This window comes from Lucilia sericata, unplaced genomic scaffold (assembly GCF_015586225.1).
Source record: "Lucilia sericata isolate MDLA Ls3-8-SP2 unplaced genomic scaffold, ASM1558622v1 Contig001109F_arrow, whole genome shotgun sequence".
Classification (NCBI taxonomy): domain Eukaryota; kingdom Metazoa; phylum Arthropoda; class Insecta; order Diptera; family Calliphoridae; genus Lucilia; species Lucilia sericata.
The window spans coordinates 10,222-37,745 of NW_023995081.1; the positions used below are offsets into that span (position 1 = coordinate 10,222).

The following is a 27,524-nucleotide window of genomic DNA, read 5'->3' on the forward strand; positions in this document are numbered from 1 at the left end:
AAATGCAGAATCGGGGAGATTAATGAATAAAACATTCATTATTTATAAAGTTTCCAAGCTATTGCTTTGGCAACGCAATTGAGATACATAATCGGCCCATTAAAAAAGTACCAAACTAACAAATAGGGAGTAAAAAAGTTGTTTTGTTTTACGTACATAAAAATTGTTCACATAGAAAACGAATCTGGGCCTCTAGTTCGTTAGTTCGCTCTCTTACACACAACACAGCTGACATTTATATTGAGTAAGTATTCGGTTCCTACAATGTAAAAATCAGATTATATTCCTAAAGTTTTCATCAATATCATTTAAATTGTTATGATATAATAAAAACGAAATTATTATAACATGTTTATTAATATAGTTATTTAATAAATACCTTTTATCAGAAATCAATACCGAACGAAATTATAATAATTTTCCTTATTAAGCTTCTTACATTGGCAGTTAACATTTTCATCCTAATGTTTGTAAATAAATAACACTCTTTTGTAATAAAAAATCATTTTGCAAAATTCTTAAATGCTTTTTTTTAATTGTTTTATTCAATCAATGTGAATAGTTTATTTTTTCTTCTTTTTTTGATGCTTGTTGATTCTTTATGTTTTTCTTGTTTTCTTGTTTTTTTTTTTTGTATTTTATTTTATTACATACATTATTTGTTGGTTTGTTTTGTTTTTCTTACTAATTTTAAATTTATTTTAATATTTATATATGATCAATTAATTAATTTAAATTAATTACTTGTTTTTGTTTGCTTTTTTTCTTTTTTTAAGGACTCGTTAACAAGTCGTTATTTAAAAAAACTTAAAGTTTACATCTAAACAAAAAAAATAATAGATAATAATTAATAAAAAGGTAAATAATAATTAATAATATTTACTATATTTATATATATTAATAATATATGCATATACTTTTAGTTTCTGTTTAGGATTTATTCCGTATTAAATCCTTTGCTTTTTAAACATAATTGAGGGAAAGGAGGTTGTTTAACATTTGCCTGTTTTCAAACTATTGTTTTGAGTAAGTGATTTCGTTTTGTTTTGTTTTTTTTTTTTTTTAATAATATTTTACAAATATATCTTAAATGCTAAAAAAACATGTTTGTGGTATTTTTAGAATTCCTTTGTTTCTTTCGTGTTGGATTATTATAAATTTATTAATTTTATTTTGTTTTCACTAAATTGTTTTACTTGAATTTTGTTAAATAATAATTAAGATTTGATTTTCTTTTTTGTATTTTCTGTTAAGATGTATTTTTCTTTCAAGAATTTCTCCTTTTGTTTAAATTCAAATAAAATTTGCATACAATAAATATTGTTGTGTGATTTTTTTATCGGGGGTTAATATATATTTTGTTTTGTTTATTTTTGAGTTTCAATTAAATTATTCTCATAACTTATGATTGGAGGTAAGCCACGTAAGGCCTTCATATAAGCCATCACCAGTTGTTGCACAGGAAGGTTGCACATACCAGTTGCGATCTCGTATTCTAGTTAAGCCTAATTTTTCTTGAATCTCATGAGGTTTCATTGCTAAAATAAGAAGAAAACAAAATTATTCAAATATGTACATATAGACTAGACTAGTATTTTCCGTAGACTATAGAAGAGACTTTAGATTAGGTTATGGACTAGACTATAGACTAAACTATAAACTAGACTATAGACTAGACTATAGACAAGACTAAAGACTAGACTATAGACTAGACTATAGACTAGACTATAGACAAGACTAAAGACTAGACTATAGACTAGACTATAGACTAGACTATAGACTAGACTATAGACTAGACTATAGACTAGACTATAGACTAGACTATAGACTATAGACTAGACTATAGACTAGACTATAGACTGACTAGACTAGACTATAGACTAGACAATAGACTAGACTATAGACTAGCCTATAGACTATACTATAGACTAGACTATAGACCAGACCATAGACTAGACTATAGACTAGAATATAGACTAGGCAATAGTCTAGACTATAGACTAGGCTATAGACTAGACTATATAATAGACTATGGACTAGATTATAGACTAGATTATAGACTAGACTATAGACTAGACTATAGACTAGACTATAGACTAGACTATAGACTAGACTATAGACTAGACTATAGACTAGACTATAGACTAGACTATAGACTAGACTATAGACTAGACTATAGACTAGACTATAGACTAGACTATAGACTAGACTATAGACTAGACTATAGACTAGACTATAGACTAGACTATAGACTAGACTATAGACTAGACTATAGACTAGACTATAGACTAGACTATAGACTAGACTATAGACTAGACTATAGACTAGACTATAGACTAGACTATAGACTAGACTATAGACTAGACTATAGACTAGACTATAGACTAGACTATAGACTAGACTATAGACTAGACTATAGACTAGACTATAGACTAGACTATAGACTAGACTATAGACTAGACTATAGACTAGACTATAGACTAGACTATAGACTAGACTATAGACTAGACTATAGACTAGACTATAGACTAGACTATAGACTAGACTATAGACTAGACTATAGACTAGACTATAGACTAGACTATAGACTAGACTATAGACTAGACTATAGACTAGACTATAGACTAGACTATAGACTAGACTATAGACTAGACTATAGACTAGACTATAGACTAGACTATAGACTAGACTATAGACTAGACTATAGGCTAGACTATAGACTAGACTATAGACTAGACTATAGACTAGACTATAGACTAGACTAGACTAGACTAGACTAGACTATAGACTAGACTAGACTATAGACTAGACTAGACTATAGACTAGACTAGACTATAGACTAGACTATAGACTAGACTAGACTATAGACTAGACTAGACTAGACTATAGACTAGACTAGACTATAGACTAGACTATAGACTAGACTAGACTATAGACTAGACTATAGACTAGACTATAGACTAGACTATAGACTAGACTATAGACTAGACTATAGACTAGACTATAGACTAGACTATAGACTAGACTAGACTAGACTATAGACTAGACTATAGACTAGACTAGACTATAGACTAGACTAGACTATAGACTAGACTATAGACTAGACTATAGACTAGACTAGACTAGACTAGACTAGACTAGACTAGACTATAGACTAGACTAGACTAGACTATAGACTAGACTATAGACTAGACTATAGACTAGACTATAGACTAGACTATAGACTAGACTATAGACTAGACTATAGACTAGACTAGACTAGACTAGACTATAGACTAGACTATAGACTAGACTATAGACTAGACTATAGACTAGACTATAGACTAGACTATAGACTAGACTATAGACTAGACTATAGACTAGACTATAGACTAGACTATATACTAGACTATAGACTAGACTATAGACTAGACTATAGACTAGACTATAGACTAGACTATAGACTAGACTATAGACTAGACTATAGACTAGACTATAGACTAGACTATAGACTAGACTATAGACTAGACTATAGACTAGACTATAGACTAGACTATAGGCTAGACTATAGACTAGACTACAGACTAGACTATAGACTAGACTATAAACTAAACTAGACTAGACTATAGATTATACTATAGACTAACCTATAAACTTGGCGATAGACTAGACGATAGACTAGACTATAGACTAGACTATAGACTAGACTATAGACTAGACTATAGACTAGACTATAGACTAGACTATAGACTATAGACTAGACTATAGACTAGACTATAGACTAGACTATAGGCTAGACTATAGACTAGACTACAGACTAGACTATAGACTAGACTATAAACTAAACTAGACTAGACTATAGATTATACTATAGACTAACCTATAAACTTGGCGATAGACTAGACGATAGACTAGACTATAGACTAGACTATAGACTAGACTATAGACTAGACTATTGACTAGACTATAGACTAGACTATAGACTAGACTATAGACTAGACTATAGACTAGACTATAGACTAGACTATAGGCTAGACTATAGGAAGGATAGTTAGCATCTCATTTTTCATTATGTATAAGGCCGTTAGAGTTTAATGTTTATTTTCATTTAGAAACAATAAATTATTTTACTCACCATCCGCTAAATCTTGTTTATTAGCAAATATTAATATAATGGCATCTCTCATTTCTCTATCATTTATAATTCGATGTAGTTCTGTCCGAGCCTCGTCAATACGATCCCGATCTGCACAATCCACTACAAATATTAGACCTTGTGTGCCTACAAATGATTAAAAAAAATAATCAGTCAAACAGGAAAATAATTTTCAATGAAAAAATAAAATAAATATTGAAAACTGATCTTGATAAGAAAAGTGTAAAATAGTTTTGTAATAAATTGCATGAATTAACAATCGTCAATGAAAATACTAATTACCGGTATAATAATGCCGCCATAATGGCCTTATCTTATCTTGTCCACCAACATCCCAGACATTGAATTTGACATTTTTATAGGTGACTGTTTCTACATTGAACCCCACAGTGGGTATTGTTGTTACAGATTGACCTAATTTTAATTTGTATAAAATTGCTGATGTTAAGAAATCAAACAGAAAAAAAAGAAAGAAAAAAACATAAACGGATGCCATAAATTAATGTGTTTTAGTGATATACTTGTACAAAAGAAAGTAGAAAATGTTTTTATATTGCTTACTTGTTTTGCCTGCTGCATCCAGTCCCAACATTAAAATGCGCATTTCTTTGTTACCAAAAATTTTTGAAAGTAGTTTCCCCATTTCGACAACGACAATGATGCATCAATGGAGTTCAATTGAAAACTGGAAATAGAAATAAAACACATAAGTTGTTATGAAAAATTCTTATAGCAAATGCAAAATGAGAAATCAAGTAGTATTGAATGTAGAAATAGTTTTTTTAATATAATAGTATTATTTAGTGATTTATGATTAAAATTGGTAAACAGCTTTCTAGGATTTTCTATGCAATTTTTAGTGTGAAGAACTTTGAACGGCAAATTGTTATAAAAAGATTTTGGTATATTTATCTTTTTCAGTTTTATTTAGAATACTAGTAACGGGTAATTACAAATTTTAGGGCTCGGATTATAATCCTTGCTAATTCAAATTACCACAGAAACGAATCGTAACTTCTAGTATTGAATTATGAATAAACTTCAAGCATAAACTGCAAGGAACCCTAATAAAATATAACCGGATTATTTTCCGATAATAAATAGGTACCTACAATTACCAAAACATAATAATGGAATAAAACTTCCGTAAAATTTTGTCTAAAATTTGCTTGTTTCAGATCGACCAGCATTATTAAATCCTAATTTAAGTCTCGTGATTCGTTAGCAACTACATTAGTAACCAATCTACTTCGAAATGATTTGAAAGGGAAATATAATTAAATTTGTTTATCAATTTAAATGTATAAAATAAAATATTAGAAAGAAAATTGCTTAGATTTCGATCAATACTGTAGATTTGTATTTTAGAAAAATAACAAGTAATTTAAATTAAAATAAAAATAATTAAAAATAGCCCTAAACTGAACAATAGTAATGTAAAGGAAATCATTGACATCTACATTTTGTCAAATTTAAATTGTTTTATTAATAAAATCGATTTTTATGGCTTATTTAGCCAAAAACATTTGAGGGTGTTAAATTGGGCATTTTGTCAAAAGATAAAAAAAACTTGAAATAAAATCAATATTTAACACTAAATTATGCATTTCAAGTGCAAAATAATGATTCCTATAAAACACGTATCAATTTTGTAGGTCAATGAATTATCATTAAAGTTTTTTTTTTTTTATTTTTGTAAAAAGACATTTCTCTTCGTGTTTACATTCACTCACTTTCAACAATTCATCTCTAGATTTTATTGAATCTTATAATACTGGTACATACAACAATAACAACAAAATGTAAAAAACAACATAAACTGGATTTGTTGTTAACCAACCGTAAACATTACAACATATTGCTGTTGTTGTTATTATTAGTTTATACGATTACTTTAAACAAAAACAAAAAAAAAACTACAAAACATAAAATGAGCATAAAGTAATAGGAAATGAATAGTATAGAAGACATAGAAGAGAATGAGAGAGTATGAATGATGGATGAATGATTGAATGAATAAATAAACACACAAAACTTGGGGCGTGATCATCACCACACAACCGTCATCAATGACAGTTTTATTTTTCATCGTTTTTTTTGTTGTTAATTACAACAATAATGAAAAAAGCCACTACAAATAATAAATACAGCAAGAATGACAGCGAAAACTAAAATATGCAAAATATACAAAAACGCGTTGTTCAATTCCACACAAAACTCAAAACGAATGCTATGCTGGAACTCAGTCATTAACATTCTGCTATCAGAAAACCTTTTCCGGCATTCCATTGCTTTAGTTTAAAAAGTTTTAAGAACTCAGTCTTTTAGTTTTTTTTTTCGTATTGTTTTATCAGTCGTTCAAGGCAATTAATATTTGTTTTTTTTTCGTTTCTTGTTTTAGGCGTTGTACTATCAAAAAAAAAAAAAAAACACATACACAAACAGTAAATAAATCTCTAATTTGGCTTTAAAATAAAATTAAATTAACTAACAAAAACCAACAAAAACACAAATTATACAATAACTTCTTTTGTGGTATTTTATAGTTTTTTCGTTTTTTTTCTCTTTGGTCAACATAATCACTTTTGTAGCTTTTTGTTTGAAGCTAAAGCTAGACATTTTTTTGTTTAAATTTCATTTACAATTTATCATCAACATCATCAGTTGTAATGCAAACCTTGGCAAACACTTGGATTTACACGTCACACACACCGCCGCCACAACAATTTAGATTTCTTCTACGTTTCCTCACAGCCGCTGCCACACTTTTTTTTACTTGGAATTCACTGCAGTCATGCATAGGTTTACTTCTCTTCTTTTATTTGTCTTTTCGATTTTTTTTTTTCTATTTTCCTTAATATCTATCAACCGTTTTTTCACTATTATTGCGTTTTTCTATTATTAAACTTTAATTAATTGTGGCTTTTTGGCAAACTTCATTTCATATATCCACAGAAAAAGCGAAAAACTCGAATGTTATAAAACAAAATTACTCATTTCTCAATCAGAACGAAGATGAATTTTTTATTTTAATCGAAGGCAGAGGAATAACAATGATGCTATACAATGAACTTTTATAACCGAGTGTTCTAAAAGTGCGTACACAGGGTGTCGTCATATTGGGAAAAATATGTTAATGTTGCCAGAAAATGTCAATTTTAGTACGAATTTTACATGTGAACAGAGTTGATATTACTGGCATGTTGTCGTGTCATGCTTGCATGATAGTGATGATAATAAATATTTAAGAAAAATTAAAGAAATGGAAAAATTATTACTAAATTTAGCAGTGGTTTTTATATTGAAAAAGTTAATAGTAAACCATTGTTCAAAAATTTTTATATAGTAAAACAATGTCGATATTTTTGAACTACCTTTATGTTCGGTTTTCTTCACTTTTTAGCATGTTTTGTTTGCCCGGATTTCAGTCGCATACAAAATGCAATTTTTTATTTTTTTTATAACTTTAAAACTGTAAAATGGAAAAAGAAACTCTTTTGGAATTCTACAACAATTTGCATTTTAATTTATAATTGTGAAAAAAGAACCAAAAAATCACCGTAGCTTAGACCTTTTCTAAGAAGGGTATACATATATACATAAGTTTGTCGTTCCGTTTAAAATTTCTACAATATAATTTTCTGACCCTAAAATATGTGTAATATATTCGGGAAATTTGACTCAAAATTCAAACTCAATGAGCCAATTTTGATAAAATTTTTAAAATTGATATATGTAGTATGGGGTAACTCCGGTACCAAATTGGTAGTTTTTCGTTCTTTAAAAGGTACTTTTTGAGTTTTCCTTAATATTAAACCTAGAAACATGAAATTAAGCACGTAGAGCCGGAATAAATGAGAACCTAGAAAAGGCGAATTTTTGGTACTTTTTGAATATGCATAATACTTGCTATACCCAGTGTGCTTTGCTACCCTAAAATCAATGTAAAAAAAACCCTACTTTACGATTTTATAACATTTAAGCTCTAACAGTTTCCAGATATACGATTTTTATATTTGATACATAAGGGAGGTGCCAAGCTCCCTAATGGTAGTCCGCTAAGTTATTACCCAAATGTTCATATGGATGTCAGAGTTCCTCGTGCAAAATTTGAGGATTCAAGGTCTAACAGTTTCGCAGATATACGAATTTTTGTACTCAATTCATATGGGAGATGCCACGCCACCTATTTCTAATCTAACTGTTTTTTCCGAATATGAATTTCAATGTTGACTGTGCAAAATTTAAGAATTACACCTCTAATGGTTTCCCAGATTTACCAATTTTTTTTTTTTATTAAATTCATATAGAAGGTGACACGCCCCCTATTGCAAGTCCGCCCATTTTATTTTAAGGTGCCACACCTACTATAGCCAGTCCGAACATTTTATCCACACGAGGAGCGTGGCACCTATTGTTACTTCCAGACATATAGGAAGAATCTATAGACATCAAACAAACCCACAAACAAATAAACACACATTAATTTTTATATACATATGTATGTAGATGATCAAAAATTTTTCTTGATGCGAAAAATACAGAATAAAATATAAAGAAATAAAATAAAAAAATTTTAATGATAACTAATTAAATCTGTTTCACGCAAAACGATAAATTTTATGTTCAAAATATCCCCTACCAGCACTGTTTATCATATGACGTTTCCATCACAGCTGGCTAAATCAATCATATGTTTTGGAACACAAATACGCGGGAAAATGTCATGCAAACAACCCAGTGTTGCAATTTTTCATATATTCGCTGCTACAACGTCAAACGGGCTTCGTTTGAAGCGTCGGCAGCATCAACATGTCGACACCAAAATACATTGCTGCTTGACAAACCGTCCAGTACATCAAACATGTGTATTTTAAATGGGTATTGCTGTTGACGACCTTTCTGCCGACTGCGAACGAATTCTGCTGCTAGATTTTTCGCGCCATTAAAAAGCTTTAAGTCATTTGCTGCGGGAAAAAAGAAAGAAAAAAGAACGTAGTAGCACAATTGTTATTGAAAAGTGAAATATTTTTAATTTAATTACATTAGAAAACACCTTAAAGTACAAAATTATACAGAAAAAGACAAAAATAATAAAATGGAATCAGAGTTAAGTCAAGCATATTATGGAGTCTACTGTTCTTCGAAGGAAATTCTCAAAAATAACCAACGCCATTTATACTGCAGTGTACGTAGACAATTTTCTATATAATTTTTTTTTTGAGTTCCACTTTTTTATCTAGGTTGCATAAAAAATTTCTTGAATGTGTTGTGTTGTATTGATTTTTTCTGTATTTTTTGTTGCATTTAGATGTTGGATTTATTGACAAGCACCTGTAAGACCACAGGTTTGGTGGGCAGTAAGATTGTGAGCGATGAAATGATAGAGTTCTGGTTGTCGGACATTTTGCCCTTGATGTTCGATACAGACCGTGCCATACAGACCAAGGCTGTGGAGGCCTTCGAACAGGGCCTGGCCTCGATGGATGTCAGGACGATACACAATAGTAAACAGTGGACGGCGTTGAAGACGGCAATGTCCACACAACATGCTCCCAAAATACACAAATTGAGGGAAGAGCGTAATCGACATTGGCATCGGGTGTGGGGCTATATGATACGGATTTTGGATAAGGAGTTATTGAAGGGTGCCAGTACTATCAATTCATTTTTGTCCATAGTGGAATTGGGATTTCGCAGTACTGACAATACTATAAGGGCAGAGTCGTTCTTATGTTGGCGCTTGTTGATAGAAATATTCTCAAAATATGATGAACTGTCTTCGCCAAAACGTTTAAAATTGATTTGTATTCCTCTCAAGAGTTCTCAATCCAAGTCAGCACAAGCTGCAGAAGTCAAATTGAGAGTATGGTGGTATTTGTTGACATGTTTTGGTGACAAATTGGGACAATATTTTGACACGGTAGTGGAACCATTCTTAGTGTTTTGCTTTGGCGGTAGTAGTACGTCAACGAAAAGTGTTGTCTGTGCTGTACAGCAGTATGCTGTGGTCAGGGAATTGGCTATACCTTGTCTGATAAAATTGATATCTAGCGAGAGAAATGAATACTTGGATCGCTGCTTGAGGGATCATAAATTGGAGGCCTTAAATGCTCCGTCACCACTATTGGAAATGGATGTTTTGGAAAAACATTGGCAAGCTTTGGTAAATGCATGCATGGAAGCTATACGTCTAATGGTAAGTGTTAAAAGATCTATATTATAGATTTCTATGATAATATAAACTACTTTCACTTATTTTCACTTTCACTCTTAGGGCACTGAGTCATCACAGTCGGAAGTTGGTGAACAGCATCTTTTCCAAACACTTTTAATTCAAATTTTACACATGACCTTCCGCAAGGACATTGTACAACTAACCATCAGCATTTGTACTTCCCTTACAAAAATGCTAACAAATAATCCACGTGTGGTCATAATAGCTATGAATAATTTGGCTGCGGAGGGTTTAACATTGAAGAAATCAGCGGAAAATGTGGAAATGTTTCCTAAACTTTTGGAAGTATTTGCAAATCTGTTTATATCTGCTCGTTCAATAGTACCACCAGCTATTTTGCAACGCTGCGTTGACCAAGTGTTCTCTTTGGATGTACAAGAAACAAGTCGCAATAAGTGGCGCATGTTGGCCACTATGTTGGAGAAAATTATTGTTCTTAAAGACGATGAAGATTACGAAGCTTTCGAGACGAAATTGATAATATGGCGTAAGATTTCACAGGGTTTGTTGAGCCATTTGAGAGAAAATTCATTGGATGTGCGTGTAAAGGATAATGCGTCGCTAATGGATAAATGGATTCTATGGCCGGTGCAGTTGTGTGTTGGTTTTGCTGGACGCAGGTCCAATAACAGTTTCGATCAGGCCTTTTGTTCTTTGTGGCGTCAATTATTAAATGCTGGACAAAATTCACCCGATAGGCGTGTGTTCCTGAGCAAAGTGCATAAAATACTAAAGGAACTCTTGAATGCCCGTCATGAGGAATCAGCATTTGGTGAATTATTCGATGCTTATGTAGCAGCCGTATTAAAACTAGAAAGCGATAAAGATAATAAACAGCATCAGGAATTCTTTGAACTAATGCAAGACATTCTGAAGCAGCAATTACCTAAAAAACCTTTTGAGGCCTGCCTTAATACCTTGAAAAATGCCTTGGTGGGCCTAAAAAATACAGAAGTTAAACAACATTTTGATGCAATTAAGCCCACAATCGTGGCAGTGGTACAGTTAAATGCCAAAGGCTCTACATGTCCAGTGGATAACAAGTTTTTGGATGAATGGAAACGCAATGTAATGGATAAATTGCGCTCTCACCCCAATAAGGAAGTGTCGCAACAAATTAAGGAACTATTAAAAGGCAATAATGATGTATTCGTGGTTATACCTTCAGTTTGGAGCATGAATCCCGACAAACTGACGGAAAGACAAAAGGAAAAGATGTCTGAAAAGGCAGACATACCAGCTCTCTACAACGATATGAGTCAATCACAAGACGCTTCCTCTCTCAAACCCTGGACACCCAAGAAAATTGTAATATCCCAAAAGGATAAATCTGAAATTGTTTTAGAAGGACCAGAACATGAAGAAGTCATTGTTGAATCTGAAGAACCTAAAGTGGTGGTAGTAGAAAAGGTGGCAGAAAAAGTAGTGAGCACACCTGTCAGCAAGAAACAGTTAAGAAATCAAACAAAAACACAAACACCCACTAAAAAAGAAATGGAAGAGGCTAAGAAAAATGAACCCTCTGAATCGGTACGTAGTACCCGCAACTCTAAACGCCGTTTGTCCACCAACGATGAAGAGCCCAAAGAGAAAATTTCGAATGCTGATGACAGTGTTATCAAAAGAGTAAGGAAATCTGAGTAATTGTCCATAAATTCCATAAACAATATCTTGTAATCTTTCACTTTTAGCAAACTCGCCGTTCCGGTTTACGCAATAAAAATGAAAATAAGAAAATCGAAGACATACCAGAGGAAAAATCAAAAACTACTACTGCCACTGAAAAAGCACAGCAACAACAAACAGCAACAGAAGGCTTATCAAGTAAGTTTTGGTTAACATTTTACAATTTACAAAACAAAAATAGTATAAATTAAAATTTCATATACTGATAAGATACTCATTATGTACATATGTTGCATTAATCGCTTATACAACCACAAGTGTATAATAATAAGTGTTTGTACGTGTGGTTTATACACTGTTAAAAATATGTTTCATTTTATTAATTAATAACTAATTAAATTTTATATATTTAGTACCCACCAAAACCGCTAGTAAAATCTTACCCATTAGCGAAGATGTGTTTGAGGATCAGGATACTCCCTGCATGATAACAGACAAAGAAAACATTTTACAGCATCAGGAAACTGAATTAAACACTATGACAGATCCACAGATATCTACAGATATAGCAACACCATCTTTGGCAACAGCTTCTCTGGAATTAATAGCTGAGAACAAGCTACCAGCAGCAGATAATAATAAAGTTATTGTTATCGATGATGAAAATTATGAAGCAGCCTCTAAGAAGACCAACACAACCACCGCCAGCACTGCCACTACACCATCTGTCGAAATATTGTCGACCGATTTAATTGATCTCAATAGTAAGACTAATACTATCTCTGAAATAATACAGGCTAAAGAGGTATCGCCCAAAAAGACTATACCTAAGTTTACACCATTGGTAAGTGAATAAAATTAGTTTTATTATATCGACTTTCGAATATTCGAAAATGTTCGCATGAGTCGTCTTTTCTGTGGCAAATCATTTATTAGAACAGTTTTATACTCGACATGTTTATTATATTGTTAGACAGTTGTCCTTTTTTTTTACCAAAATATGGCTTTTCACCAATTATTCGTGTATTTCTGCGATTTCGAATCTCGATTTTTCTCTTCCAATTCGCTTAATCACATAAAATCAGATTTTTTATTAAAAATTCGATATTCCACAAAAAATCGAAATTTTCACAAAAGATTTGATTTCATTTATAATTCGATTTTTCATTGAAAATTCAATTTTTCATTAAAAATACCTTAAAATTCCAATTATTCACTAAAAATCCAATTTTTCACTAAAAATCCAATTCTTCACAAAAAATCCAATTTTTCACAAAAAATCCATTTTTTACAAAAAATCAAATTTTTTATAAAAAATCAAATTTTTTACAAAAAATCAAATTTTTCACTAAAAATGCAATTTTTCACTAAAAATGCAATTTTTCACTAAAAATGCAATTTTTCACTAAAAATGCAATTTTTCACTAAAAATGCAATTTTTCATTAAAAATGCAATTTTTCACTAAAAATGCAATTTTTCACTAAAGATCCAAATTTCACTAAAAAACCCCATATTTCACAAAAAATCTGTAATACAGTTTTCATAAAAATTCGTATTTTTTCTAAATCACGGAGCAAAATGACCAAAAAATATCTTTAATAATTTACAGTCTTCCCCACCTGATCGCAAGCTAACAAATAACAGTAGCAGTCCAACATTGAGACCAAAACCTTCCTCGCATCTAACTGGCCGAGGAGCACAACTAATAAATATGATACGCAACAAAAAGGTTGATATTTCGGCTACCTACTCGCCAGGACCACAATCGACGCCTTCACAACAACGCAATCCAGCTGCTGAGTTAATGGAATTAACCGGTACAGATCACACTTCAACACCAGTACAACCCAAAGAATTTTTGGTATTCTCAAAACGTCTACCATCGCCCACTGCCAGCCCATCGGCAAGTATATTGAAACGCAAACTAAGACACGACAGCATTGAAGATTTGTCCTTTGATTCGCCGGCATTTAAACGCAAACGTGTCAGTTTTCATGATCCTCCAGTATCGGTAACTAAGGAATATTTAAGAGATATAGACGAAACAAAAACTAAGCCGAAAAGGTAATTTACGAAATTAATTAACTAAAATATAAACCAAAATTTACCCTTTCCTTTTCTTGATTTTCTAGATGTCTAATAATGGACAAAGTTTCTGAAGCGAAACATGCTTTAAGGAGAAGAAGTAAGTTGGATAGTCTTATTGAAATTGAAAAATATAACAATCCCACAGATACAAATAATGATAAAAATAATGTCATAAATCCAAAAGCTGCCAATGCAAACACTAGCAACAGTGCACCCACTTCAAGTACAACTTCGACATCAACATGCTCTACATCAGCAGCGGCCAACAAAACTACAGATTCCGTTATGGATGATAGCATAACTTCTCTAAAATGGAACGACAGTCGCAATACAACTTCGGACGGTTGCACAACACCGCAAACCTCGTCTGCTGCCGCCAAAATTACCCACACTGATGAAACCGCCGCACAAGTCACTGCAGAAGTACCACCCCCTAGCCATGTCTGTCAACATCCCCAACCACCAGTCTTAGATATTGAAACTGCCACCAAGATGGTATTAGAACAGTGTTCCCTCGATACAATACTAGAAAAGTACTTTGCCACTGAAAACACACCGCAATTAAAATCATCGAATATAGTGGCAAAATTCTTATCGAATGCCATGGAGACAAATGCCAAGATAAAGACCAATGTGTTGGAAACACTATCGGAAAATCACTCAAAAGATTTCTTAGATCATGCCGTACAGGAGAATCTCTCCTCAGTGGTGTGTGATCGTTTGAATTTAAACTCTGTCATTGATTATATTTGTGCCAAATCGAAGATTAATGCCGGTTGTCGCAACAATCTCTTGCAACAGATACCGGACATATTGAAACACAGCAAAAATGAAACAGAACGTTTTGATTTTATTCAAAAACTTATTACACACAGTAGTTTCACAGATGAACACATTTTGGATCTAATAGCACTGCTAATGCAATTTCGCTGCAAGACAAAGGGAGAACAGGCCACCATGGTTTCGGAATCGGCCGTTGATTCTTCATCAAATTTATAATACTTTAGAATGCAAAACAAATACAACCTGGAAATTGTACGTACAACAAAAAATATACATTTATATATATATATTTTTTAAATTACATATTTTATTACATTATTATTATTCTTATACACTTATTTTTCATTATTTTTTTTATTTTTATGTTATTTTATCAAAAAAAAAAATCGTTTAATTTATTATTATATATTTTATAATATATGTATACAATTTAACAAAAAAAAAAGTTATTTTTCATTTACTATTACTATTTGTTAATACATATACAACAACAAAAAGGAGCTAGAATATCTAATTATATATGGCTCTAGACTTTTATTAAAATACATAATTACATATTATTTACTTAACGTGGGTTTTTATTTTCGAATAAATTTTTAATTAACAAAATATTATTGTATGTGTTACATTTCTTTTATTATTAATTAAAATACATAATTTTGTGTATATACATAAATATTTACATACATACATAGGTATTTCTTTTGAAACACACACTGTATAGCAAAAATTTTGTTTTTTGAATAAAGTTTTAATTAATATCAAAAATATATATACGTTTTTTTTTGATCAAACTTTATAGAGAAATTATGCTTATTTGTTATAAATAGATTAAATATGGAAAATGGTATATCGTCGTTTAAGATAGTGGGTGTGGCACAACATTATTTTTATGAATCCTCTTGATTTAAAATTTTCTTAACATCTCTTAAAAAGTTTATATTTCAAAACTACATTAAAGATACTTTAAATTTTATTAAAGGCATACATATTTAGAAATTGTTCAAACATAATTAACTGAAAATGCTCATACTCTGAAAAAACCTTAAAATTCCTGAAAATTTTAAAATGGTTTTCAAAATTTTTAATTTTGAAATTAGAAAAATTTTAAAAATTGGTCTCAAGCGAAACTATAGTTGAATTTTTGTGGTTTTAAAATTGTTCGAACTAGACTAAATTATAGACTAGACTATAGACAAGACTGTAGACTAGACTATAGAAGAAGCTATAGACTAGACTATAGACTGGACTATAGACTAGACAATAGGCTAGACTATAGACTAGACAATAGACTAGACTTTATATTAGACTATAGACTAGATTATAGATTAGACTATAGTCTACACTTTAGACTAGACTATAGACTATACTATAGACTATACTACAGACAATATTATAGACTATACTATAGACTAGACTATAGACTAGACTAGACTATAGACTAGATTATAGACTAGACGATAGACTAGACTACAGACTAGACTATAGACTAGACTATATAGACTAGACTATAGACTAGACTATATAGACTAGACTATATAGACTAGACTATAGACTAGACTATAGACTAGACTATAGACTAGACTATAGACGAGACTATAGACGAGACTATAGACTACACTATAGATTAGACTATAGACTAGACTATAGATATATATAGATATATATATATATAGACTAGACTTTATATTAGACTATAGACTAGATTATAGATTAGACTATAGTCTACACTTTAGACTAGACTATAGACTATACTATAGACTATACTATAGACTATACTACAGACAATATTATAGACTATACTATAGACTATACTACAGACAATATTATAGACTATACTATAGACTAGACTATAGACTAGACTAGACTATAGACTAGATTATAGACTAGACGATAGACTAGACTACAGACTAGACTATAGACTAGACTATATAGACTAGACTATAGACTAGACTATAGACTAGACTATATAGACTAGACTATAGACTAGACTATAGACTAGACTATAGACTAGACTATAGACTATAGACTAGACTATAGACGAGACTATAGACGAGACTAAACACTACACTATAGATTAGACTATAGACTAGACTATAGACTAGACTACAGACTAAACTATAGACTAGACTATAGACTAGACTATAGACTAGACTATAGACTAGACTATAGACTAGACTATAGACTAAACTATAGACTAAACTATAGACTAGACTATAGACTAAACTATAGACTACACTATAGATTAGACTATAGACTAGACAAGACTATAGACTAGAGTATAGACTACACTATAGATTAGACTATAGACTAGACAAGACTATAGACTAGACTATAGACTAGACAAGACTATAGACTAGACTATAGACTAGACTAGAGTATAGACTACACTATAGATTAGACTATAGACTAAACAAGACTATAGTCTAGACTATAGACTAGACTATAGTCTAGACTATAGACTAGACTATAGACTAGACTATAGACTAAAATAAAAATCCATATTTCGGAATATAAGGTTAGGGGAATTGGTTCAAACATCTGTGAAGTTTATACAAATATAGAATTCAGTGCACCCAACAGTGGGTTAAAATTGCTTAAAAGTGATAACAAATTGACTGTGTATTGCTTTACAGTTTTTTGGCCAAAAAACACAAAAGATAAACAAATTTGAAACAAATGTACTAAATATAAATGTACATCAATATATGTACATATATATATATATATGTATGTATAAATACATATGAATGTATACGTTTAAAATAATTACACGACTTAACAGAATTGTTTGTGGGTAAGGTGCCAGCGTCAATTAATTGCAAACCAAATTAATATATATTTTTTATGGTTTCAACACAGTACATTTTTATACGAGATTCTATTATTTTAGACAAATAAAACAAAACATATGTTATCTAAAGAGAATTAAAATAACAAATTATAAATAATTAGAAAAGACAGACGGACAGACAAATATTGGGAATCGAACGACTCGAACAACTTGACTCCTTTTTTCACATGACGATAAACGAAATGAAAAAGTGGCATATACGAGTTTAGTTAATAATGACCATAAGTTTAACAATCAACATCATGATGATGATGATGATTTAGAATAATGTTGAGGGCGACGAACAACACAGCCAGACAATGACAACAATGACTGACTATAAAGATGTTGTATTATTTTGTTAACGAATTTCTACTGGTTGCCGTTGGCGCTCTTATCAACAAACAGAAGAGGAGGCACTGTTGGTTGTAGCAAAATTTCACAGTTGCAGTTGCACAATTCTCGCCAATTCAGTATGTTTAGGTGAATAACTTACAAAACGATTAAGAAAAAAAAACACAAATAAAAAAACGAAAAAGGTGATTTAAATCAAATTAAAAAACTAAATAAAATACGATATTGCATTTAATACACTTTTTCTTATCCTCTAAAGAGGTTACACTAATTATTGTATTTATATAAAAATTAGCAAGTAGAAAATTATTAAAAAAATAACAATTAAAATATCCTTTTTTTTAAGGAAAATCAATATTTTATAAATAAATAAAATACTTAACGGTAAGAGTTATTAAAAAAAAGTATAAATAAGAGAAAAAATAATAAAATAATTTCAATTACAATAAAAAAGTGTTGTGTAATCGTTACATGATTTAAAAAAAAATTAAGCAAATAATATAAAGTGTTAAATAAAAAAGTAAAATAAATAAATAATTTTCTAAAATGTTTATCTTTATATATTCGTGAGTGTTTTTTATGGATTTTTTAGAGGCACAAATTATATTGGACAAAAAAAAAAAGATAAATAAAAACACAAAAACAAATGTGCGTTTAACACATTCGCACATAGTCCACAGCGATTTAGATCAAAAGAGTGCCAACATTTATATAGAATACTGTCTGTTTTTAATGCTGAATTTCCTATTTTTTATAAGAATCTAAAAAAGCTATTTTTATGCTGTGCTTTTTCGAAAAAAGATATACAGGGTGTTGAACGTAAAAGATTTTTTAATATTTTTTTAAAAATTATTTAAAAGAAATAATTAAAAATAAAACTACTAAAGAATAGAAGTAAATATCAAACACTTTACCGTTACCAAAACATGTCAAGTTACAAAAAAAGTTATTAAAAACAAATTTAAAATATTTAAAAAAAATATATTTCTTTAGATTTTTTAGAAAAGCATGACAACTTGGTTAAATTGTGTTATAGGAAAATTGGTATTTTCATCTCTTATAATTTATTTTTATACACAAAAGAGAAAGAGAGAAAGATTTTTATAAAAATGGTGAAACTAATTTAAAACTCACAGTCTAACTCACCGTCTAACAAAATGTCATCTACAAATTCTTTGCTTTACAAATCTGCTCTCCCATCAAGCAGCAAGATTTTATTAAAAAACCTTTCTTCTATTCAAAAGTAAAAACCTGGAATTTCTTAAAAAATATTTTTTTAAACAATTCTACTTTACTTAGCGTACATACCTGTCAAATTCTATTTAAAATTACACAATTAATCATTTTTCTACAGCATTTTCTTTGGTTATATGCCAAAGAAAAGTATTGAAAGTTATTTTTCTTTTTGTCAAAATTTAAATATTTTTCGGACTTGAGAATGATTTTTTGACAGTTTCTTTTTATAGAAAGCGAATTAAGAGATAATTTTGAAAATGAAATGTTTACCGCATTATCTTTTAATTAATTGGCAATCAAATGGTATTTTTAAAAATATGTTCTTTTGTTTACAAAAATAAAGAAATTTTAAATAATAGCTAAGAAAACAACAATTGCAATTTTTAAATAAAATAATTATAGAGCTTAAAGCTTTAAATTAAACACAGAAAGTTTAATTTATAAAAAGTATTTCTTTCCATTTCTATATTTCTATCTAAAAGCGGTCCTGTTAATTTTGTCCTACCTTACGTATAAAAATTTCCATAAATTTAAAAAATTTTGAAGTAAAATTCTATCCGCCCAACTAATGTTTACCCAACAACACGTATTTTTTGATCTAGATAGAAAATTATTATATGACGGCAAAACGAAAGAGGTGGCAGGGACAAAAATAAATAAAAACCGAACGAGGGAACGATGGAGGGAAACCTTAAAACCATATGATTTTACAGTTGGGACGAGCGAGCGGACCGAGCTAGCGAATCTCCTACGAGCTAGCGAGCGACTATCGATCGATCTAGCGAGTAGCTAGCGACGATGCGAGCTAGGAGCTAGCGAGCAGCGATCGCGAGCGAGCACCGAGCTAGCACGCAGAGCGAGCGAGCGAGCGAGCGAGCGAGCGAGCGAGCGAGCGAGCGAGGCGAGCGAGCGAGCGAGCGAGCGAGCGAGCGAGAGAGAGAGCGAGAGAGCGAGCGAGAGAGAGCGAGAGAGCGAGCGAGGGAGCGAGCGAGCGAGCGAGCGAGCGAGCGCGAGAGCGAGCGAGCGGGAGCGAGCGAGCGAGGAGCGAGCGAGCGAGCGAGCGAGCGAGAGAGCGAGCGAGCGAGCGAGCGAGCGAGCGAGCGAGCGAGCGAGCGAGCGAGCGAGCGAGCGAGCGAGCGAGCGAGCCAGAGCGAGCGAGCGAGCGAGCGAGGAGCGAGCGAGCGAGCGAGCGAGCGAGCGAGAGGCGAGCGAGCGAGCGAGCGAGCGAGCGAGCGAGCGAGCGAGCGAGCGAGCGAGAGAGCGAGCGAGCGAGCGAGCGAGCGAGCGAGCGAGCGAGCGAGCGAGCGAGCGAGCGAGCGAGCGAGCGAGCGAGAGCGAGCGAGCGAGCGAGCGAGAGAGCGAGGAGCGAGCGAGGGAGCGAGCGAGCGAGCGAGCGAGCGAGCGAGCGAGCGAGCGAGCGAGCGAGCGAGAGAGCGAGCGAGCGAGCGAGCGAGCGAGCGAGCGAGCGACAGAGCGAGCGAGAGAGCTAGCGAGCGAGCGAGCGAGCGAGCGAGCATCGAGCTATCTATCAGCTAGCTATCGATCTATCTAGCTATCTATCTATCTATATATCTATTTATCTATCTATCTAATCTATCTATCTATCTATCTATCTATCTATCTATCTATATATCTATCTATCTATCCAGCGAATGACCTTTATATTGAAGTATAACCTAGTGTCAGAGTTATAATGCCTGTGTCATTAAATGTAAAATAATTCTAATATAACATGAAAATGAACACGCGTTTTCGGAGTGCTTAAGTTTTATTACCCTGTATATTTATTTCGAAAATACTATTCACATTATATTCTTTATATTACAATTGTTGCATCACAATATTTAGTTTTAGTTGTCTTTCGATATAAGCAAATACACTCCACACACCCCCTCTCCCCTTCACGGTTGTCTATCATTACAATGCATTTCTATTGGAAATATTCCAATGCGAAAAAATACAAAAAAAATAAAACCGAAAAACACCCCAACATTTGTATAGAGCAATTTATAAAGAGAGCGAAAAATATTAGAATTGATGAGAGAAATGTTTTGTAGCATTAATAACCGTGTAAAAATGTCTCGTCTCTTTGTTAATTCTAAATGTATTTAACAAAATACAAAAGGTATTTGGAGAGAATTTACGCATTCCTCAGTTTTAGTGTATAAAAAACAATTGTAGTAGTAGCTTTTTTCAGCTTCCCTTAGTAGATACTTTTTAATTCAATGTAAAATACAGAAATATACAAAATAAATTAACAACAACAACAAAAAGGTGTAGAAAGTTAGTTAATCAAAGAAAAAAAAAAACTAAATTTATTTATAAATATACATATTACGTTAATTATTTATTTAAATAAATAATTGTAAGTGAAGGTTAATTACTATATTTAATAATAAAGTCAGTGCAAGTGCTGTTGGTTATTCTATTATTTGAGCTGTTTGTAACTATGAGTCTATTACTCATTAAAAAAAATTAAATCTCTAATTTGAAACATTTTGGATTCCATTTGTTGGATGACTCAATATTATTTATATTCAACAGATTTCCAATGTTTTTTTTTAATTCAAAATGTTGCTATTCTTGTTTGTGGTTGACTATTTGTTTGCTAAACAAAATGTGCGAGTTTTTTTATCATAAATAATTCTCCTACAAGCTACAGAATTGTATGTTTTATAAATAAATATAAATCATTTACACAGCATATTGTTGAATTATACTTCTGCTGTGAAATTACATTTTTGCTTTATGATTGGTATAATAAATAAAATTATTATATTAAAAAGTTGATGATCAAATACAATTCAAATTAAGCCAATTTAAGTAAAATTAGAAAATAACTATTCTTGATAAAAGTTAATTTAAATGAAATTTCTTTAAAATATTATATGCATCGATACTGTGGGTTTTTAGAAACATTTTGTGCTTAAAAAACACTCACTTTGTTTATTAATATTCTTATAACATTTTCATTACTTTTTTAAAGACGCAAATTGTTTGTTTGTATGTATGTATGTATGTATATAATTTTGAAAAATTTTATTTAAAATTGTAAAAAAGTATATGATTTTTTGATCAGAGTTAGATGATAGAAAAGAATATTCTTTGGAATTAATCCACTGTGAGTTTTACCAGTGAAACTGAAACTTTCTTATAAATTTCTTTACATTTTCTTCAAAATCTATCTATCTATCTATAACTATCTATCTATATATCTATCTATAACTATCTAACTATCTACCTATCTATCTATCTATCTATCTATCTATCTATCTATCTATCTATCTATCTATCTATCTATCTATCTATCTATCTATCTATCTATCTATCTATCTATCTATCTATTATCTATCTATCTATCTATAGATATATCGATCTATCCATAGAAAAGAATATTCTTTGGAATTAATCCACTGTGAGTTTTACCAGTGAAACTGAAACTTTCTTATAAATTTCTTTACATTTTTTTTAAAATCTATCTATCTATCTATCTATTATCCATCCATCTATAGCTATCTATCTATCTATAGAAAAGAATATTCTTGGAATTAATCCAATCTATCTATTATGCTAACGAAGCGAGCGAGAGCGAGAGAGCGAGCGAGCGAGCGAGCGAGCGAGCGAGAGAGAGCGAGCGAGCGAGCGAGCGAGCGAGCGAGCGAGCGAGCGAGCTAGCGAGCGAGCGAGCGAGCGAGCGAGCGAGCGAGCGAGCGAGAGCGAGGAGCGAGGAAACGAGCGAGAGAGCAGCGAAACGAGCGAGCGAGCGAGCGAGCGAGAGAGAGCGAAACGAGCGAGCGAGCGAGAGAAAAGAAGAGGCGGGAAGGAAGCCACGGGGGGGGGACCAGGGAAACGGAAACGGCGGATAAATACAGGGGGCAAAAGCGAGCGAGCGAGCGAGCGAGCGAGCGAGAGCGAGCGAGCGAGCGAGCGAGCGAGCGAGCGAGAGCGAGCGAGCGAGCGAGCGAGCGAGCGAGCGAGCGAGCGAGGCGAGCGAGCGAGCGAGCAGCGAGCGAGCGAGAGAGCGAGAGCGAGGAGCGAGCGAGCGAGCGAGCGAGCGAGCGAGCTAGAGCGAGCTAGCGAGACGAGCTAGCGAGACGAGCGAGCGAGCGAGCGAGCGAGCGAGCGAGCGAGGAGCTATCTATCTATCTATCTATAGATCGATCTATCGATCTATCTATATCTATCTATCTATCTATCTATCTATCTATCTATCTATCTATCATCATCTATCTATCTATCTATCTATCTATCTATCTATCTATCTAAAAAGATATAACAGAGAATAAGTTTTTATTTTGAAGCCTATATATAGGTCTTTCAGACGACATAAAATAAATGTGACTTTTCGGTTATAACGTCTCGAATATTGCGAAATACTAGGGTTTTCAAACGTTATGGCAAATTATCTCGAAAATCGTTTTATGTCTATCCAAATCAATAAAAGAGTAACCCTTCAATTTCTTCTCACTTTCTTTTCAGATTGAATTATGGCATCAACATTTTATAAAATAGGCGTTACAACGCTAAGTGCTGCAATTGGTTCGGTATTGGCAACATGGTCCTTAGATCGTATGAATTCTACCCACACGGTTAGTTAATGCTAATAGCTCATAGATCTCAAACAGATTTAATGCAAAAGATTATTATTATTATTGTAGGTCAGTGCTGAAATGAAAAGACCACCCAAGCGCAAACGTACTTTGGTTTCACGTGCCGAGCAAATGAAAGCTCTACAAAGTGGCGAAGAGTATGATGTACTTATTATTGGTGGCGGTGCTACCGGCGCTGGTTGTGCCTTAGACGCAGTAACTAGAGGCCTAAAAACTGCCATGGTAGAATTGGACGATTTTGCTAGTGGTACATCGTCGAGATCGACTAAATTGATTCATGGTGGTGTACGCTACTTACAAAAGGCTATATTAGGCGTAAGTACATCGATAATTCTGGTTAATGGAACTCTAATGGAATATTAGAGCAGTAGTATTAGCTAAATATTGTCATTGTATGTATTCTAATATGTTTATTTGTGTATATTTTTCGTTTTGTCGCTTATTGTAGTTAGATTACGAACAATATCGTATGGTTAAGGAAGCCTTACAAGAAAGGGCCGCAATGCTCGAGTCAGCTCCTCATTTAGCTCATCCATTGCCTATTATGCTGCCAGTTTATCAGTAAAGTTTCTGCAATTGCTTGATCCTCTTGAAAATGTGTTTAAACAATATTTTTTCTGCTGTATTTTCATGTTTTCATTAGATGGTGGCAAGTACCGTACTACTGGGTGGGCATTAAATGTTACGATTTGGTAGCTGGTGATCGTAATGTCAAGAGTTCTTACTTGCTGTCGAAAGCAGAAGCTTTGGAACTATTTCCCATGTTGAAGAAAGACAAACTTTGTGGCGCTATTGTCTATTATGATGGTAAGTACCTAAATGAAACAGTTATAGTTGATATAAATAATACAAAATAATGATGGTTGTTTATATCTCAGGCCAACAAGATGATGCTCGCATGTGTTTGGCTGTAGCTTTAACGGCTGCTCGTCATGGTGCCACCGTTTGTAATCACGTGGAAGTTACGCAACTATTGAAGAAAGACGATGGCACTGGCAAACAAGTCTTGTGTGGTGCTAAGGTTAAGGATCATATATCCGGCAAAGAATTTACTGTCAAAGCAAAATGTATTATTAATGCCACCGGTCCCTTCACAGACTCTATACGCAAAATGGATGATCCCACCGTCAAGACCATTTGCTGTCCCAGCTCGGGTGTACACATTGTATTGCCCGGTTACTACAGTCCCGATCAGATGGGTCTCTTGGATCCCTCTACTTCGGATGGACGTGTAATTTTCTTCTTGCCCTGGCAAAGGCAAACAATTGCTGGCACCACAGATTTGCCATGTGAAATAACACATAGCCCTAGGCCCACTGAAGATGAAATTCAATTCATTTTGAACGAAATCAAAAACTATCTCAATGCTGATGTTGAGGTAAGACGTGGTGATGTTCTTTCGGCTTGGAGTGGCATTCGCCCGCTGGTATCCGATCCAAATAAGGAAGATACCCAATCATTGGCTCGCAATCATATTGTTCACGTTAGTCCTTCTAATTTGATAACAATTGCTGGTGGTAAGTGGACAACATACCGAGCTATGGCCGAGCATACTGTTGATGCAGCTATTAAAGGTGTGTAGCAAATAAGTTTCAGTTTAAGCAGCTTTTGTAAACAACAAAGATTTCGTTTATGTATATCATTTGCAGCTTGTAATTTGAAGCCTGAACGTCAGGAAGCTGTTACCTCTTTGCTGAAGATTGAAGGCGGTCAGGGATGGACACCTACTATGTATATACGTTTGGTACAAGATTTTGGTTTGGAGTGCGAAGTCGCCCAACATTTGGCCAAATCCTATGGTGATCGTGCTTTTGCTGTAGCAAAAATGGCTTCTCTAACTGGCAAACGTTGGCCCATTATCGGCAACCGTATTCATCCCGAATTTCCCTACATTGATGCCGAAATTCGTTATGGCGTTAGAGAATATGCTTGCAATGCTGTTGACATGATTGCACGTCGTTTACGTTTATCCTTCCTTAACGTACAAGCAGCCCAGGAAGCTTTGCCTGTTATTGTCGATATCATGGGTGAAGAATTGAAATGGTCCAAAGAAGAAAAGGAGGTATTTAAAAAAAGGAAAAACAGCAATGTAACAAATTCTAATGGCAAACATTTCTATTGCAGAAACAACTTAAACACGCTAACGAGTTCTTAGCTAATGAAATGGGTCATATGGTTAATCGTGCTTCTAAGGAAAGAATTCCCATTAAATTGTCCAAGGATGAAATACAAACATACATCAAACGATTCCAACTTATTGACAAAGACAAGAAGGGCTATGTTTCCATTAATGATATACGTAGAGCCCTTAAGGTAAGTGATAAAACTATGATATTAAAACTTCCATTGTAAATACATATGTGGCACTTCATTTTTAACAGAGCTTTGGTGATGGTGATATTTCCGGCGAACAATTGCATGAAATCTTAAAGGAAATCGATACAAATATGAACGGTCAAGTTGAACTTGATGAATATTTACAGGTAATCTAAAACAATTAATAGAAGATTTATATGATAATATTAATATATTAATTGTTTAATGACTCTTACAGATGATGTCGGCCATTAAGACTGGCGACGTGGCTTATTCCCGTTTCGCTCGTATGGCCGAATTGGAAGAACAAAAACATGAAGCTGCTCAACTTAAGCAAAAGATTAGTGTAGATCGTTCTGGTGGCGGTTTATAAATATTTAAAAATTTATCATTTTCCAAATCATTTTTTTTCATAATTTGTAGTTAGAAGACAAACAAAAACAACTTAACATTTACTTAATTGATATCAAAAGAAACATTTTAACCTTTCCCCTTATAGTGTTTAATACTTCTAAATAACATTTTTATCATTCATTATGCTGTTAAAGTTAAACCTTTCAAAGAAAAAAAAGAGAGAAACAAAAAAACAAACGAACTTATAAAATTACACTTTTGATTAATAATAAGAACAAGACAGACACTTATAACGAAATACATAATTTATTAATAAAAATTTAAAATAAACGGTATAAATCATTACAAGAAAACTTCTTTTAATTTGAATTAATTTTAGATGAAAAAAATATATACTTTCCCTATGCTTTTTTGCTTTTACTGAAAAATTTAGTTTTTTTTTTTTGAGTGTCTGATTGTAATAAAGTATTATGTTTGTTTCTATAACCAAAATTAGGTCCTATCACTACTCGGTAGCCAGCAGTGTTCTAATAACGAAAACCTCGGGTCATTTTGGTTAGTTAGTTCGTTAGTTAGTCTGTCAGTCAGTCAGTCAGTTAGTTAGTTAGTTAGGTAGTTAGTTAGTTAGTTAGTTAGTTAGTTAGGTAGTAAATAACTACTTACAATTAACTTCCACAGAATTAATTTACGTAAACATCATAATTGTTGTAGTTTTATGCAGAACACTAGAGTTGCCAAATGAATGTTTTATACGCAGAGGCAGTAATGTCCACTATTATAGTTTTGTGTATTTATTCTTAATTAGAATAAATGAAAGAAATGAAGATAGCAAACGGTTCTAAATCCAATTCATAAAGAATTTTTTAGGAAATTTTGATAAATTTTAACTTAAAAATGTTCCCTTTTATAGGTTCTCATTTACTCCGGGCTCTACATGCTAAAGAAAAAGT

General features: G+C 32.6%; 3 protein-coding genes across 10 annotated transcripts; 2 read left to right on the plus strand and 1 right to left on the minus strand.

The window, feature by feature from the left end:
• Positions 1-1,026: 1,026 nt before the first annotated feature.
• On the minus strand, positions 1,027-7,222 carry LOC119610063 (ADP-ribosylation factor 6). Of its 2 annotated transcripts, none has more exons than XM_037965146.1 (5): positions 6,778-7,222; positions 4,697-4,820; positions 4,418-4,573; positions 4,115-4,261; positions 1,027-1,538 (listed from the first exon to the last, which is right to left on the minus strand). In XM_037965146.1, the coding sequence occupies exons 2-5, from the start codon at positions 4,776-4,778 to the stop codon at positions 1,396-1,398; spliced, it is 528 nt and encodes a 175-aa protein (XP_037821074.1). In that variant the 5' UTR covers positions 4,779-4,820; positions 6,778-7,222; the 3' UTR covers positions 1,027-1,395. The 2 variants fall into 2 exon arrangements, with proteins under 2 accessions (XP_037821074.1, XP_037821073.1); XM_037965145.1 differs by having other exon boundaries at positions 6,813-7,220.
• Positions 7,223-8,953: 1,731 nt separating this feature from the next.
• LOC119610055 (telomere-associated protein RIF1) lies at positions 8,954-15,435 on the plus strand. 2 transcript variants are annotated; one of them, XM_037965133.1, is made up of 8 exons: positions 8,958-9,323; positions 9,447-10,334; positions 10,413-11,999; positions 12,065-12,197; positions 12,413-12,843; positions 13,610-14,064; positions 14,133-14,185; positions 14,273-15,435. In XM_037965133.1, exons 1-8 carry the CDS (start codon positions 9,234-9,236, stop codon positions 15,085-15,087), a joined length of 4,452 nt encoding a protein of 1,483 aa, XP_037821061.1. In that variant the 5' UTR covers positions 8,958-9,233; the 3' UTR covers positions 15,088-15,435. The 2 variants fall into 2 exon arrangements, with proteins under 2 accessions (XP_037821060.1, XP_037821061.1); XM_037965132.1 differs by having other exon boundaries at positions 8,954-9,323; positions 14,133-15,435.
• A 2,553-nt stretch (positions 15,436-17,988) lies between these two features.
• Positions 17,989-26,919, plus strand: LOC119610060 (glycerol-3-phosphate dehydrogenase, mitochondrial). 6 transcript variants are annotated; one of them, XM_037965138.1, is made up of 10 exons: positions 17,989-18,243; positions 23,774-23,883; positions 23,953-24,219; positions 24,353-24,465; positions 24,548-24,711; positions 24,783-25,478; positions 25,554-25,966; positions 26,029-26,217; positions 26,286-26,387; positions 26,459-26,913. In XM_037965138.1, exons 2-10 carry the CDS (start codon positions 23,782-23,784, stop codon positions 26,591-26,593), a joined length of 2,181 nt encoding a protein of 726 aa, XP_037821066.1. In that variant the 5' UTR covers positions 17,989-18,243; positions 23,774-23,781; the 3' UTR covers positions 26,594-26,913. The 6 variants fall into 6 exon arrangements, with proteins under 6 accessions (XP_037821066.1, XP_037821069.1, XP_037821067.1 ...); XM_037965141.1 differs by having other exon boundaries at positions 18,100-18,187; XM_037965139.1 differs by having other exon boundaries at positions 18,161-18,442; positions 26,459-26,919.
• The last annotated feature ends 605 nt before the right edge of the window (positions 26,920-27,524 follow it).

Bases quoted from the DNA above. Each gene is read 5' to 3' on its own strand.
- LOC119610063 (XM_037965146.1), bottom strand. From the start codon at position 4,778: ATGGGGAAACTACTTTCAAAAATTTTTGGTAACAAAGAAATGCGCATT. The intron at 4,574-4,696 runs GTAAGCAATATA...TCTTAACATCAG, and splicing joins GGATGCAGCAGGCAAAACAA to CAATTTTATACAAATTAAAA. The intron at 4,262-4,417 runs GTAATTAGTATT...AATCATTTGTAG, and splicing joins ATGGCGGCATTATTATACCG to GCACACAAGGTCTAATATTT.
- LOC119610060 (XM_037965138.1), top strand. From the start codon at position 23,782: ATGGCATCAACATTTTATAAAATAGGCGTTACAACGCTAAGTGCTGCA. The intron at 23,884-23,952 runs GTTAGTTAATGC...TTATTATTGTAG, and splicing joins GTATGAATTCTACCCACACG to GTCAGTGCTGAAATGAAAAG. The intron at 26,388-26,458 runs GTAATCTAAAAC...TGACTCTTACAG, and splicing joins AACTTGATGAATATTTACAG to ATGATGTCGGCCATTAAGAC.
- LOC119610055 (XM_037965132.1), top strand. From the start codon at position 9,234: ATGGAATCAGAGTTAAGTCAAGCATATTATGGAGTCTACTGTTCTTCG. The intron at 9,324-9,446 runs GTACGTAGACAA...TGTTGCATTTAG, and splicing joins AACGCCATTTATACTGCAGT to ATGTTGGATTTATTGACAAG. The intron at 10,335-10,412 runs GTAAGTGTTAAA...TTTCACTCTTAG, and splicing joins TGGAAGCTATACGTCTAATG to GGCACTGAGTCATCACAGTC.